At 42.6% G+C, this 15,888-nt stretch overlaps 2 protein-coding genes across 5 annotated transcripts in view; one reads left to right on the top strand and one right to left on the bottom strand.

The window, feature by feature from the left end:
- The window catches only part of PIGL (phosphatidylinositol glycan anchor biosynthesis class L), a 61,034-nt gene extending 49,807 nt beyond the window's left edge, over positions 1-11,227 (bottom strand). The window contains exons 1-3 of one of the 2 annotated variants that reach the window (XM_063341411.1): positions 10,902-11,227; positions 6,247-6,346; positions 461-482 (exon numbers count right to left, since the gene is read on the bottom strand). In XM_063341411.1, coding sequence (XP_063197481.1) covers positions 461-482; positions 6,247-6,346; positions 10,902-11,154 — 375 coding nt within the window. In that variant the 5' untranslated portion in view covers positions 11,155-11,227. The remainder of the gene's footprint in view (positions 1-460; positions 483-6,246; positions 6,347-10,901) is intronic. The other variant, XM_063341412.1, reaches the window with a different exon arrangement.
- Positions 11,228-12,973: 1,746 nt separating this feature from the next.
- NCOR1 (nuclear receptor corepressor 1) overlaps positions 12,974-15,888 on the top strand; it is a 72,359-nt gene continuing 69,444 nt past the window's right edge. For 2 of the 3 annotated variants that reach the window (XR_010071981.1, XM_063341400.1), the window contains exon 1: positions 12,974-13,106. The gene's annotated coding sequence lies outside the window, so the exon portion shown is untranslated. The remainder of the gene's footprint in view (positions 13,107-15,888) is intronic. The other variant, XM_063341401.1, reaches the window with a different exon arrangement.

The raw sequence follows: 15,888 nt of genomic DNA on the forward strand, positions 1-15,888 counted from the left end.
GTTCACAGAAGCCCCAGGGGGAAAAAAAAAAAAAGGCAGATTTCCTTATTGAGGAAAATATCTAACTTAGGACAAAATAGTTAAACCTAACTTACTGCAATACAACCCTTTGTTTCAGAAAGCAGTTTTCCTGGAGGGCAGAGAGACATCTCAATCCCCAGAGAATTTCCTCATAAATTATTGCACAGAGGAACGCTTATAAAAGCACAAGCCAGAAGGCAGACTTTGATACAAACTTTGACTTTTTTTATAAAGTGTTCTGATGTCCTAAAATATCAACATGAGCTGCCATGTGGTAAGCATTTTGGAAAAATTATATGTTTATTTAGAAACATAAATAAAAATAGGTGGCCAAATATTTTATTGTCTTCTCAGAAAGAAAACAATTTAAATTTCAAGAATTATACTAAACAAAAGTTAAATTTGGCTACAGTGATTACATAAACATCAAGATACCCACCTGACTGACAAAGGTTTCACGCCTTCTTGTAATGGTAGAGCATGTTAGTATTCAGGATGATGGCGGTATTCATGACTGATTCAAAAGTTGTAAGCCGATTTCCCTGTAATACACACTGAATGTGTGACCAATTTACATCTAAGATTTTCTGGTCCCACAGATGCCATTCTTAATTAAAGAAAATTCTCAAAAAAATAAAGACCTTTACAGTGTTGCTGGGATAAGTAAAATGAAGATAATCCCATCACTCACTACTGAAATATGCAGCTCTTCTAGAATAAAGCATGTCAGCAATTTTAATCAGCACATAGACCAGCTCTTTAGAATTAGCAATAAAGTAAAACATCAAACTATAACACCATGAGGAACTTAGGAAGACAAAATGAAATAATTACCACAATTATTTCAGCAGAATTAAAACTATTAAATACCGATCCCAAAATATGAAATATGCGAACAGGGGAAAGAAGAAAACATAGGGCAATAATACCACCTTTCTGGTCAGAAACACGTAAGTGAGATAAATACACTTTAAAAAAATCCCATTCAGCAAGATGACACAGGTCTGCAAATGAGTCAGTCAGAAACTGGTATGAAATCACTGAGAGCTTTGCCACCAGACTTGACTGAGGCCAGAATTTTCTCTCTGCACCTCTCCTGGTGCATTCAGTTTTCAGGCAAGCTTTCTTAATTGCAGTACTTATTCTCACTATAGAGCTCGCATCTTGAGCTGTCATCCACTCAGCACCCTGCATTCAAATCAATAAAGCCATCAACGAACCACCTAAGTACAGTAAAAGCAAACTGGATCAATGGGATATACTTCTTAACTGTCTGCATTCATGTTTCTAAATTCTAATAAAAAGGTTCCAATTTCCAGTTACATATTTCATTCTCCGAAGGGTCTGAGTGGTTTTTTATCTTTCTGGTCATCATAAACAGACAAACACACTATTTACTTAAGGATATATTTTTCCCATGACCTTATAGACTCACTTCTCTGAGACGGGGAGCTCATGAAAGGAAGTCTGTTAGAAGTTAAATATAAGGAAGTGCAATAAAGACTATTTACCTTGTAGGGGGAAAAACCAAGCCCAACAGCAAATAATTATTGTATGAAAAAATAAAAGAAAAAAAAAAAGAATGTGAACCTCTCTGCAGCCTCATAAAAAACTTGCAGATAGCCTGTGATTCTGCATGGGCAGATGTCCTCTCTGCTGTGCATTGTCTGATCAGAGCCCTTTTGGACTTAAGTGAAATAATAATAATAATGAAAAGGAATAGAGTGCAATTTCCATGGAAACTTGGAAAGAGATGTAACATTATTTGCAGTAAGTCTTTGTACTGTGAATGGAAAATTTTCTAGTTTACACAAATCTCTGCTATTATTTTCTTTGCAGTGCAAACTTGGGCCAAATATTTTCTGTCATATTAAAGATGCAAACAGTCAGGTTTACTTTCTGTCCAGTACAACCGTGCACAAAAGCTTCAGAAGCTGCAGTAAAATGCCTGATATTTATCTTTCCATGAACCACAAACAGATATTAGAAAAAAATAATAATTTGGATTTCCTTTTTGCTTGTTCTCTTCGGAAAGTGAAAACAGCTTAGAAAACATCTTCTGTTTACATGTAATGTTACAGACGAGGAGACAGCCAGAGCATTGGCAGATGTGCCCAATGTTAATGGGAGCTCAACTAACTCTTAATATTAGATCAATTAGATACTAACTCCTGGTTTTCCATATACCATGAGAGAGCGCTTTCTAGCTCAGGAGCATGTATTCACAGATTAATTGCTTACAGATAGCTTTCTCAGGTATAAGTAAATTCCCAACAAAGTACATTTACAAGTCCAAAACCATGGCAATGACTTGTGACCTGATAACTGGTTTTGGAGACTAGGGCACCTTCATCTCACTATGTTCTCAAGTCCAGACAGAGCAACAACCCAGAAAACATGTGGCAGTGCCATATCAAAGAACAGCACCTGAGGCAGCTCTCATGTGAACATTTTTTCTCTTCACAATGTTACTGAAGTGTTCTTTTCTATTTGCTCATACATTAACAAAGCAATTTAAACATTAAGCTAAATCTGGCAGCAAAGTCTGCCTACAGAACAATAGAACTTTTGGTGAAAATGGATGCCTCTTTTTGTTTGTAGTGCAGTCAAATGCTTTATAAATTAGACCCTTCTGCCACCACAGAATGTCCAGCATCTGATTTATCCACTATTTTAGACATATGACTGTAGCAGGATTTTTCAGTTGAGTTAGTCAGTGTTTGCATTAGAGGTAGCTATACCATTCATATTTTAGCTATGCTCATTTTACCTTAACTGCAGATTTGTAGAACTATACCAGTCTTTGTGAAAATTAAGCTGGTATCATGGCACAGAAAGACAAAATAAATCATCTCTTATTTTTACAGCTGCAATAAAGTCCACTGTTGCAGGACATAAGATGATAAAAATGTACCAAAAGCACAGAGTTTACATTACCATTTATATAATTAATGAAGTGACTTTTATCTTACATGAGTTTCAGACCTCACTCTCTTGCTACTCCTCCCTCACCCAGCAGCGAGAATGACTGTGACAGTACAGAAATTAACTTTGAACAATACAAGTCCTAGTTCTGAGCTGGGCTGCTACAAGTATCAAGCCTAGTGTGGGAATGGTAAGAAAAGTGGACTGTAAAACTTTTCTCCCTTAAAAGCAGCTGTTTGGTTGGGGCAGTGTTGGAGCTATGATAATTACATGCCAGCTCAGGGAACACCTCTGCAAATCTGGTGCCTGACCTGTGCTATTCACAAGTAGGAAGAGTCCAGTGCCCTAATCTAAAATAGGCTGGAATTAGCTGTCTGCATGCCCATCTGCTCACCTACAGTAACAGGTTGCTGCATGGTAACGCTTGCCCCTTTCCACTCCTGCCCTCTACAGCAAAGAACTCTTCTGCGGGAGATTCATGTGGATCTCAGCTCTCTAGGGCTGAAAAGTGGGTATAGTTTGGGACCGTATTTGTGCAGAAGATTTGAGTTGTTTTTAACTGAGGTGACAAACACAGTGACAATATCAAACACCTGCTGAAGAATCAGTGCAAAGTAGTTGGCTGATACTGAACTAGTCCTGCCCTAGGAATCCTAGCTGTACTTGAGAGAGTCATTGTTTAAGGCAAGGAACTGCTTAATAAGGATTTGGTCTTTAACACAGATTTCATCATAGGCTGACTGACTGAAGCTTTCTCTTTACAAGTTCACAGGCAATTCAAAATGTCATGTTGATTTTATACCTGCCTGGCCAAGTGAGATTACAGAGCAAGTCAATCACCTTGCTTTTGAGATGTATTTCCCCTTTTACATCTTGAAAATTCTACTCACTCACTTGTAGATCATGCAAAGAAAGAGGAAGCAGCATGACTCAGCTCCACACTACAATGATTGGAGCAGATCCAGACCTAGCAATCCTTTGGGCTTTCCTTACCAAAATACAAATCTGCAGCTTGGATAAAGTAAAGCATCCAGTGTTTGTGTAAGAAATGTTAGATGGGCAGCATGCCAGCAGCAGTCCTTAAGCAATGTGCTAGTTCTTTACACACTGATGGAAAATTATCTTCTGAAGAGTTAGGAAGGGAACAAAAAAAGCCAAAGTGTTCTGATCTTAAACAGTGCCTATGGAAGACAAAATGCTAAAGAGGAACAGCCTCCTAAACTCTATTCTGTAGACATGAATTTACATGGAAATATAGTGGTAGATAATGTATTAATTTAGCAAGTTTCACATAATGCCATACTGGCAAATATTTTTGTATAATCTCTAAATTACAGAAGTCATAACAGAGGCTACTGACCTAAGGAATTCAGGAACTTTGACTAAGTTTCAAGAGCCTTGAGTCCCAGTGCTTTGACTAAACCACCAAAAATAGTACTTTAACAATTAGCTACTCTAAAAATTCAGTGCCATCTAGAAATTATACCTGATCCTCTACCATATTGCTAACACCTGATCCACAGACGTTTTTCATAAAGAGTATCCACATGGTGAGTTACTGCAGAGTAAATAATGTACTGTAAACACACTTAACTTCACTGTGTAAACAAGCTCTGAGCAAAATTCAGCAAGGACTTCACTTTAGTACACTCCCTGAATGCACAACAAAGTTAGACGATGGTTACCTCACAGCAATCTAACTTCAGAGATAAAAATCTGAAATCTAAATCTGTTTGTTAGAACAATGTTGTAAATTCTAGTCCATGCCTAGAACGCCTGGGCAACAGGATTGATCTGTCTTTTCAGGCACTGCATTCACCAGGGGAAACTGTGTGTCGGTCATTATTTACATAAACATGTGTAATACTGGTAATGAAAGTAATAAAGAGGCATGATCCAAGCTATTTCCCTGAAATGGCCCTCAACTTTCCTACAGAACAAACCAAAATATTACTTGCAAAAAGCAGTCCTCTGGCCTGTGCATTGCTGGGGGGGCGACTAAGCAGCATCAGGAAATTTGCATCACGTACTAACCAACATCATGCCGCGTTAGAGGATGAAGGCCGGTAAGCTTCTGGGCTCTGTGTTAATTTCAAAAGATGGTTCATCGAGCAGACTTTATGCTTAGCAAAGCTTAGCAGCTTTTTTCCTTATCCCTCCCCAAAATGTTTTGGGCATTGTCATTTGATTGTACTACAAAACTTGAAGTTATCCAAAACCAGTTAATAAGAAGTTAACGGAAACATCTCTTTTCATTCCAAAGGAAAAACAACTCCTATGCTGTTTTCTTAAGTGAGCTGAAAACTTGGAGAGAAACCTAAACCTAAAAAAAGCAAAGAACTCAAGAAATTCATATTCTGGACTGTGGTTTCTGTTGCCTTAGCTCAAGGGAAAATATGTTCATGGGAAAAGGGCCTGCCTGAAGCCAGATTTTTTTTCAACTCTGACTTTTCTAGTTGGCGTGGCTTTAAATCAATATGTTGCTATTAAAGTTATTTATTAATAAACAAAAATATTATGGATTGTATCATAACTGTTTACAATTGAAACAACCACTTGTAACCTGTTTCCTAGCAATCAGTATCTAGCTCAGCTCCTATCAACCCTAGATAGGCAGTGATCAGGCAATTTGAGAGGCCTTTACAATGTTAGTTCTGAGTTTCACTGATTCAAAGTGTGAAATCACCATCCCAGAAGAGAGTTCCTGAATTAATTCCAAAACAAAAAAGTGTCAGCTTTATCACCTACCTTTGTGTCTACACACAACTAAAGAAAACATCACACCTTAGAAAAACAGAAATCTTGCATGGCTTAATTTGAAAGAATCTTACCGTCATGTTATCATTGACTGTCTTTAATACTGTAATTCACTTTTGTCTTTAGTCAAAAGATTATAAAATATATAAATATAATAGAATTCCACACTAACCCTGTAAAGAGAAACCTGACACAGGGAATTCAGAGAATTTGTAAATGCCTGTGTAACACTGCAACAGGTGTAACAAAATGTGATCAGGCTGCCCAAATACACTGTGCTAGACCCCCCATGGTTATCATTATTCTAAACGCTGTATCAACAGAGCTTAACCTAGGGATTATGATCCCCATTGTATACTTGAATTGTCCTCTGCATTAATGAGATTTATGTTAAGAGTTAACAAAAATATCTAATACGGTCTTTTTTGAGATTCCTCAAGACTTTTTAGAATAATACAGTAGGCTGTCACTGAATATTAAGGTGAACTTAATCTCCTATTTAAAAACTGCAATGAAATTGTGCTATAAATGAAAACCAGTTACCTGTGATCAATGACTGTTATATCGGAAGCAGGAATCCCCAGAAGAAAACAACTCTGTTCCAGTTCTTTCTTACGAATCTCTCCTTGATGGTAATAATTTCCTGAAAATAGCAAACACAGCAACACTTAGTTCAGGTGAACTTGGAATTAATTCCTCTTTTCTTTCTCAAAGCACTATGCATGAGCGTCGCAAGTTAAATAAAAGGGCATCATTTGAGGAACAGATACACTGCAGGGAACAAACTCCATAGCTTTTACCTGAGCAATACCTGGCTTAGCTCTGAATAAAATGCTGAGGCAAAGTTCTGCCCACCTTGACTATATTCCTCACGTTTATGCACTGAACGTGGCTTGCAACTGTTCATGAGCTTATTTGGCACAGACATCTGAAATTGCCATGTCTAATCAGATCAGTGGCCCTAACAGCCCAGTATCCTCACCCTAAGAATGGCCAAAGTTAAATGCTTCTGCCAAAGACACAGGAGATTTTCCAAACAACAATTCTGTAATAAACTGCTTCCAACCACCTGTTTGATTAGCAGATGTCTTATTCCTTGAAACATCACAATTTCTTCCTCTTCTCCATTTTTTGTTTGGGCTTTTTGCTTTATTTTGGTATATGCCTAATCCACTTCTGAACATTGTTAAATTTTTAGCAGGCATTAATATCTCTTTTGGTGAATTCCATAGGCTGACCAAGCTTTGTGGGGAAAAAATGGAGTCTTCTGATATGTGTATACATGGACTAACTAGTTACACGTTGTCTGAATGGAAGTCACCAAAATACTACAAAAAAAATGAGCAAGATTTTTTCATAAACATAGGAGAAACTACCTTTGCAGTGAGGTAACTAAAAGTTGTTACCATTGGCAAATTTCCAAGCTGTCTCTGTAAAAGAGGTGAGTGCGATCTCAGTCCACTTTTGTGAAAACAAGTATTCACAACAAATCAGTAATAATTAATCTCCTTAGGAAGGGCCAAAGAGTCACTTCTCCTTCACTATTAGACATGCTGCCATGAACTACGTCCTGTACCCTTAACAGCATAGGCCCACAGAGCCAAGCCGAACGGCAAGTCCGAAGTACTTGGCACAGAACTGTTGAGATAACGCATGGAAAACCTGTCCCATGGGGTATTCTTCATGTGATTAAAGTTTATAATATATTCTGGGCCAATTCTACTGAGCAGTAGTTGTCATATGACACTGGGACACTGCAATGGAATACAGTGATGGAACTAAAAGGATTTGAAGAAATGAGGAATTCCATCATAGCAATCTCTATTTTAAGACAAAGATTTTTCAGAAGTCTGCATCATTCACGGAAAATTAGGGCAGAAACTAATATGGCAAGATTGCAAAGAACTTATGGAACTATTAGAAGACAGGAAACCTAATTTAGATAAGGTATTTGGGAAAAGTTGTAATAGACCAAGACCTACAACTAGCAGAGAAATGGGATTCATTATCTTAAAACACTGCCTCCGTCTTCACTGAATTATTTTCTTCTCATCTTGCCCTGACATTCCCTTATTTTTTCTTGGCATCAGCCATGCAAAGTCCATGCCAGAGCTGTGATGGCCCCTTCCAGAACATTGCCCTGTGCAGGGCAGTACTTTCAACCCAATTTTAACTTTGAAACAATAAAATGAAAAAAGAAAATACAGCTGAGTATTAATGTATGATTCAAGTCTGTAGTCAGCTGTCTTGAATTACACTAGAACTTTTTATTGTTGTGGGTGAGAGTCATCTAAATCTAGCATTTCTCTTGAGCAGTGTTGCAATCTGAGCCATCACTAGCAAGCTTTGTAAAATTTTCAAGGAGGGAAAGAATAACTAGAAAAAAATCCCTCCTCTTGCAGACTGTGAGCGAATGGTTTTAGGAGACTATGACAATGATTATCTGTGGGTTTGCCGAGGAACACGTCAGCTTAGATTGTGAGTTCCAGCTTCAGCACAATTAAAGTGTATTAAAGTGTGCACCTTCACTACATGGATTACCTGAGTACAGCAGGACTTATTTTAGACCAATTTTTTGCCTGGCCATTAATGACACTAGTATTTTAAGATAACACATATTTTGCTGCGGTGCAGCGTAATAGCTGAATGCTGGTGATGTTTTTTCCAAATAGTACCACTGTTCTCAAAATATCTAACTTCGCTGAACTCAAAGGAACAGATCCATGTTCCACAGCTTGAGAAATGTGTCAGGACATCAGGAACATAAAAATGCGAACAAGAAAAAATGGGCAGCTATTGAGAGCAAAACCAGCTGAATAGCTGATGCTGCTGGACCTCATCCATGGAGCACTCACAATAGTCAGCTACTCCAGAGGGCAAAGCATGTTTATACTGAGTTATTATTTCAATCGAAGATTATTCAGTGTGTAAAAGAGAGATTTTTTTTCACAGTGCCGTAATTCTAATTCATTTCTAAGTCTTTTTGATTGACATCTGAAAATTGCAAGTACGATGGTTTCTAAGTAATGATTTTGTCACAGCATTACAATTTGCAGACTCTTTGATCAACTCACTTGTCATCATCAATCATACAAACAATGAGAGGATGAACCATCTGAATTGCCGAAAAGACTAATAAGAGGCACAGAAAAATCTATTAGCTCAGTGAATGTACTCTCCTATATGGGCTGCTAGTTCCATTACGAAAACAGGCAAGAGAGTACATAGAAGGCAGTGTCAAACACACTGAATGTCACTGAACCAGGAGTAAAGAAAAAATAAAATTTAACAAAATAAACAGAAACACAACACTTCTTTAGAATGTTCTCTAATAGCAGGAGTATATTAGTGCCCAAAACCTGAAATGGCAGAGTTGCACTTCGGTAATCTCTCCACAGCTGTGAAAAAGCCAAATGCGATCGACAGACCTTTGTCCCTTGGCAAAGACAACTGAAAGCTCTGCACTAAATCTTGAATGGGAGGTACAAAGTGATCAGTAAAGCCAATACATCATTGGGATTCAACAAAAGCTTAAGCCCTGTCTTCTCACCTAGATGGTCTGTTATGACAGAGAGCTCTGAAAACAAAGAACAGAAAAGCTGGCAGTGAACTAGCTGGACCTTTCAAAAATAGAGAGGGCCCTTTTTGCAAATGTAAGTAGCTGTCAGCATAAGATGTAAGTGTTTGTACCCTAAGATACTCATCTCAACATAAAACAAAATAAAAATCCTTAGTTTTCACTGCAGGCTCATGGATTCTGGTATAGCAGTATGGAATCTGGAAGATCAATTAAATGAGTTTGTTTCTTATGCACAAAAACCTGAACAATGTAATAACTGATTAGATATCAGTTCTGCAGAAAAAAAAATAATCTGGAGCTTTAGTAGATCATGAGAAGAACACAAGACAAGGGCATCATGTGCTGTGAAAAATCCTTGTCCTGGGAAACAGTGGAGCTTGTGAGAATCTTTCTGTCCTATTCAGCCCCAGAAAGACCTCATTGAGAGCGCTGCTTTCAGTTTTTGATCACTGCCCTTCAAAAAAGATGCAAACCAACTGGAAGAGTCTAAAGGAGAGCTATGAGAATGATCAGAGGTTTAGAAAACATGATCTATAAGGAAAGATTGCAAGAAATGGGGTTGTTTAGTCTGGAGAAGATAAGACAGAAGAGGCAGATAAGTCTGAAAATATGTAAGAGGCTGCTACAAAGGGATACTCTGATTTCCATGTTCATGGCAGATAGCAAAAATAAACAAACAAGCTTAAATTATACCAATGATTTAGGAAAAAGTGATTTGAAGAAAAGCTAATGCAGCCCTGACACAGACCGCACAAGCTGAGGAACCTCCCTGGAGGTTCTGAAGAACAAACTCAGACATTTGTCTGCAGCAAATGAAGACACATTGGTGCTGCCTTCGGGTCGACTGATGGACAACATGACCTCAGGTTCCCTTCAGGACTATTTTTTCCATGATTGGATTGTTACGCAACTGTTATTTTTAGATGTGTTACAGTGAATGTATCATTATGACATTAAAACTGGATCGTCCAAGCAAGTCCTCTACGAGATGACATAATTTCAAAGAGATGCAGGAAGGCTGCGCCTTTTTACAACTTACTGACGCTTCTGCACACAGTTTGAAAGTACCTCAGCGCTGTGACAGGAGACCGGATTGTCAAACCTCTGCACAAGGCTCAGATAGAGAGCGACATTTTGCTACTGGTCGCAACTGCTGACAGTCTGCAGAAAGTAACATTCTGACTCAAAGCCACCTGCACACGGGATGTCACGGCAGCGTGACACGATCCACTGTCATTCCACCAAACCGCAGATGGATGGCACAGCACCTCCGCCACTGCACGAGTATTTCCCAGCGGTGCCACGCCGCCATGGCAGCACAGTCCTAGAGGGCTGTGAAGTTCAGTGCAGCAATGACATCACGTGTGGCATCACAGTGACATCACATTCAGTGCCACAGCCTGGAGGGGTCGCCCCATGGTACAGCCACCACTCACTACTTCGAGGCACCGAGACGTCATTACAGCCCGGCGGTGACGTCACAGCGAGAAGCCATATATGGGAAGGCATCATGGCGGCCTTCCCATGACGTCACGGGCAGGAAGCCCGGCCTCGAGGGGCGGCGGCAGCAGCTCGGGGGGGCGGGTGCCCCGCCGTTCCCGGCGCGTCCCCCCCTCACCTGGGGAGCAGCAGAGGACGGCAGGGCGGGCGCCGGCCTTGCCCAGGCCCAGCACCGTGGGGGCGAAGAACATCGCTTCGTCATCAGGGTGCGCCGTCACCAGCAGCGCGCGGACGCCGCCCGCCCTCCCCCTCAGGGCGGCGCGAGCCCCCGCCGCCGCGTAACGGCGCCGCAGGCGGCGCGCGCCGCCGAGCAGCAGCGCGAGCAGCAGTGCGAGCGCTGCCAGCCCCCAGCCCCACGGCCCCGCTGCCATGGCGACCGGCGCCGCGCGGCTCCGGCCGGATACGGGAGGGGCGGCAGGAAGGTTCCGGGGCACGAAAGGGTCCCCCCGCTTCATCCGTCCCGCCTCTTCCCCGCCTCCGGGCGGGGCCGCCCGGCCGCTGTCGCGGAAACGTGCCCCGGCTCCGCTTCCCCAGGGCTGCCCAGGAGGAGGGGCACACCGGGGGAAGGCCTCCAGCCGGGAAGCTAACGGGGGTTATTCCCCCAGGGACAAACCTTCATTGCCCGGGCCCTGCAGCGCACCAGATGACCCCGCTGCTACGTTGGGAAGTAATAACTAATAGTGACAAAAGTTGAGCTTTTCAGCATGCGGTACCTTTTATTCCTGTGCTGTGCTCTTCCCTGTGGAAGAGACGTGGGGTGAGGGAAACCTCAAAAGTAGGGCAAGAGGTGCTTATCTTCAGACATGTTCCACTGTCCCCACATCTGCTGGCTGTCCCAAGGGTGGCTGCAAGGGAAAAAAACACATTTGGGTACGTCTTAGGAGTGAAGTCAACCATTGGAGAGGGCTGCAGAGCACAAGGAGACAGGAAGTAGTAAAATAAACATGAAAAAGGCAATTGGCTTGGAAACTTCTCAAGACAAACAGGCAATATGGAAGACAAGTATTGGGTCAGCAATGGTGGAGTGTGTTAGCTGGGCAGGTTTAAAGAATAAAATGAGGAAAGCGATTCAGAGGAATTCAGCATCTGAAGAGCAGCTAACACCTCACAAAATGAGCTAACACCTCACCTGACCCCTCTTCACAGACTTTATTTGGACACTTTAACTTCCAAGTGACAGAGGTGATCACCAGCGTTCGACTGCAAACGCTTCAGCCTGGGGAGGTGTCACCTCACCTAAACGTAGCGCTTAACTGAGCGGAACTCAGCTACTGTAATAACGACATTCCTGTACAATACCTGGTTTATAAGTAATCCTGTTTGCCACAGGGTGAGCCCCTCCTTTATTAGTCTGAATAAATAATCATGTGGACACACATCCCGCAAATGTGGGATATGACTTCTCCTATTTAATGGAAGTTGTAATAACAATGAGATAATTTAATCTTGTCTAATGGTATCTTTTTTTTTTCCCCCCATAGTAAACCTGGTAAGAGATTAACTTGTGATTTTAGCGCATCTGGAATTACATATTTGCGGGTAAAACACCACGCAGATTTCAAGTACCTTACTGAAAAAGCAGGGAACAATTTACATACTCCTTATTGCGGGGGGGAATGATAAAAAGCCATTTGAGATTTTACACCTCTCACATTTCGGACGCTGTTCCTCGCCAAAAGCACGACGTCAGGACAGCGCGGGGGCCCGGCGGGGCCCGGGGCAGCTTCCCGCGCCCCCCGCTCTGAGGCGCCCGCGGCCGGTTATCAGTTATTATAAATTTATATCGATTTGCGGTGAGGGACAACGAGGCGGTGCGGTTCTCCCACCCCCTCCAGTCAGTAGCATCACCGGGAGAGCCGCCGGGCCGCGTCCCTCAGCAGCCGCTCGCCTCAGCACCGCCGCGCCCCACGCTCGCCTCATGGCGGCCGCCCCCCCCCCCCCGCCCCGAGCCCCCTCAGCGGGGAGGAGGAGGGAACCCTTCCCCGCCGCACCGGCCAGCGGGTCCTGGAAGGAGCATAACATCCCGCCCTCTCACCGCGGGGTCCGCCCGAGGCTTCTCGCGGGCTGGAGCCGCCTGGGCAACACCGCAACGGGCATGGCGGGAGGCAGGGGCGAGCCGCCGCGGCCGGTAGAAACCACCGAGCCGCCGCACGGCCGTTTGTTCGGTAGCTGCCAGGACCTGTCGAGAGGGGGCGGAGCCCACCGAGCCGGGGGAGGGGAGGCAAGATGGCGGTGGCGGTGGCGCTGAGGTTGAGGTGAGACGCTGCGACCGTCCAGCCCCGCCGAAGCCTGCCGCCTGGGCCGCCCCAGCGCCGCGCCGTCGGTAAGGGCAGGGGGCCCGGCGGGGCGGCGCGGGGGTGGCGGGGCGGCCCGGGGGGGCAGCGGGGCCTAGCGCCTCCGCTGTGAGGAGGAGGAGGAGGAGGAGGAGGAGGGGGAAGAGGCGGGGGCCCCGGCCATCCCTTCCTCCTCCCTCCTCATAGGGGAGAGTGCTGCTCTCGTCCCCGGGGGGAGTCAGGGGGGTGTCCTTGGGGGAGCCGCCGGTGGTGGGGGAGGTGGGCGGGTCAAATGAGGGCCGGGGGTGCCTCCGGAGGGGGGTGTGTGTGGGGGGGTGTGGGGGTGTTTGCCCCATTTACGCTGTTGGTGTGCGGGAAGGTGCGGAGGGGACGGTGGGGCGGGGGGTGGCCGTGAGAAGTGGCCCCGCGGGGAAGTTTTTTGGAGATATCCCAGAGCATCGGTGTGTTGGGTGTTTATCCCTGCCCTGTAGGTAGGAAAAGTGCAAGTTAAATAAAATAAAAATTAAAAAAGGGCTAGTTTTTAAAAATCGGCTGGGCCAGGAGCGCGTTGGTGCCTGAAGATGCCCTGCTTCCAGAGCTCGCATGTTGGAGGTGCATCGTGTCCGCCTGCTCCAGCCCCACATGGAGGTTGTCAGTGGTGGGGAGTTGTTGCTGATGCTGAGTTATTCATTTAGGACCTGTAAACATCCCCAGCTTCTGTCATCTCGGGGCTGCTGGAGGGCACACAATGGAAGTGGCTTTTTCTAGAATTATTCTGACTTGATGGTAAAGAACTTTGTATGTACTGATTTTCCTGTACTTAAAAAAAAACCCGAGGCTATCAAGTTGGTTGCAGTTAGACAAGATTCTAGATGGGCGTGTGTACTCTTAGTATTAGGCTCAAGTAAGTACGTACGTATTCTGAACAATATATTGTCCAAAACGTGTTTCTTCTTGTTTCACAGATATGGACTTAACAAGTGTTTTACTTTTCACGACTCTAAATAATGGTGTAACCTTAGAATTAAAAAAAAGGACAACTTACTACAACAAGAAGGCGTTGTCTAGTTCTGAATACTTGGTTTTGTGTCAGCATTCTTGTATTCTGCAGTATTTTTAGATATAGTGGTATAATTATGAACTTCTGGAGCTCAGGTAGGGATTTTTATCCTAGGCTGTATGATCTCAGGGGGGAAAAAAAACGGTGCTATTATAAAAAACATTATTATTGTGGTAAGTAGGATGGCTGTGGGCACAGCTTAAGTGGCTGAGTAAGTGGACACATAGCATTGTGTCACTGCACATAAGGACTGTGCAGATCTGTTGCAGTTTTGCACTGGAATTTTATTCTGCAGAATGTTGTTATTCCTGATTAACTAAACAACCTTGACATTTGGAAAGGAAGTATGTAATATTTGAAGTGGATTTCTAGTTAGCTTAAATCTAGTGTCTTGGGTTGAGGGATGAGAGACCTTCATGCTTATCCCAAGGATTCAAAAGTTCAGATGAAACAAGCCAACTACAGTGACCCTTTTTGCGAGAGCATGGTTAATTTTTTCTTGACGTTGCTTTTCTATGTGATATAGTATAGGCTGATAAGGAAAAAAAGTTCTGTTGAGCTTTATGTGCAGTATAATTTGCCTATTTGAAATATACTGTTTGATATTGGACACTAAAATACTTAAACTTGTTACTGAAACATGGGAAAGAGCAGGATTTTGGAATATTCTTTGTAAGAGTTATAATGTGTATTTTTTAATGTGTGGAGAGGATATTACAAGTGGTACTTCCACAAGTGTTACTTCTCTCTAGCTTGTTAGTTATTGTATGAATCAATTAAAAGTAATTCTCCAGATTGAAATTACATGCACAAAATCAGAATATATTCACTTTTCTATATTGTTGCTGATGATGATTTATTTTAAATACAGTTTATCTCCTACATTTTAGTTGCTCTTTCTGGGCATATGTGTTTTAGATTGTGATCTAAAGGGATCTGGAAAACTCTCTCAAAAACCCTGGTAAAAGTAGGGACAAACTCTAAAGCTTTCTTTCAGTTCCCTCCCTCTAGTCCCCTTCCACAGTTCTTGTGATTCTCTAACTGCATCTTTCAAGTTATTTAATTTCTCAGTTACAGCGTGAGTGAGAGATGCTCACAGGGAAGGGAAGCTGACTCTGCTTCAACTATGTTAAGTGTATAAAAGTAACTGATCAAGTCTTCTGTGCTAGAAAAAAATATTTTCTGTGGTTTTTTTCACTTATTATTTTCCCAATATTGGCATTTAACTTACTCTTTCAAAGCTCTCGGCCAAAGTTTTGGTGAAATGTTTTATTCCTCCTCTCTTATGCTTGCCTAGAAAATGGTTTTAACGACTGTTTTATTGTATGATCAAAAATACTATTTGGAGTTCTCGTGTGTGTAGCTACTTAAATTTAAGATTTTGACAATTGTTTGGGCTGGAAAGGATCAATGCCTCATGCAGGTGCACTGCAACACAGCACAATCTCAAGAACAGACTAGTAACCAGACAGTGGTTTCATAATGCAAACAAACATTTCCTGGATGCCAGTCTTGAACTCTTCAAGTCATTTATGGTCTTTACTCAAATTTGAATCAGTGTTTTGGATGTCAAGCTATTAACTGAACATGTTACCTTGTCTCTCTACTATAAATGTTCCAGATAAAAATTCTGACCTATGCAGGACTGCTGTCAGTAAATATTTACTTAGTGCTATTTCTAAATTATGCAAATAGCCAGGAACGTGGTGAATAGATCTCCCATTTTAGTTTCTCTTTCCTTTAATGATTCTCCATCTAGTAATGATGTTTTG

The sequence above is a fragment of the Chroicocephalus ridibundus genome, chromosome 7 (assembly GCF_963924245.1).
Source record: "Chroicocephalus ridibundus chromosome 7, bChrRid1.1, whole genome shotgun sequence".
NCBI classification, from domain to species: domain Eukaryota; kingdom Metazoa; phylum Chordata; class Aves; order Charadriiformes; family Laridae; genus Chroicocephalus; species Chroicocephalus ridibundus.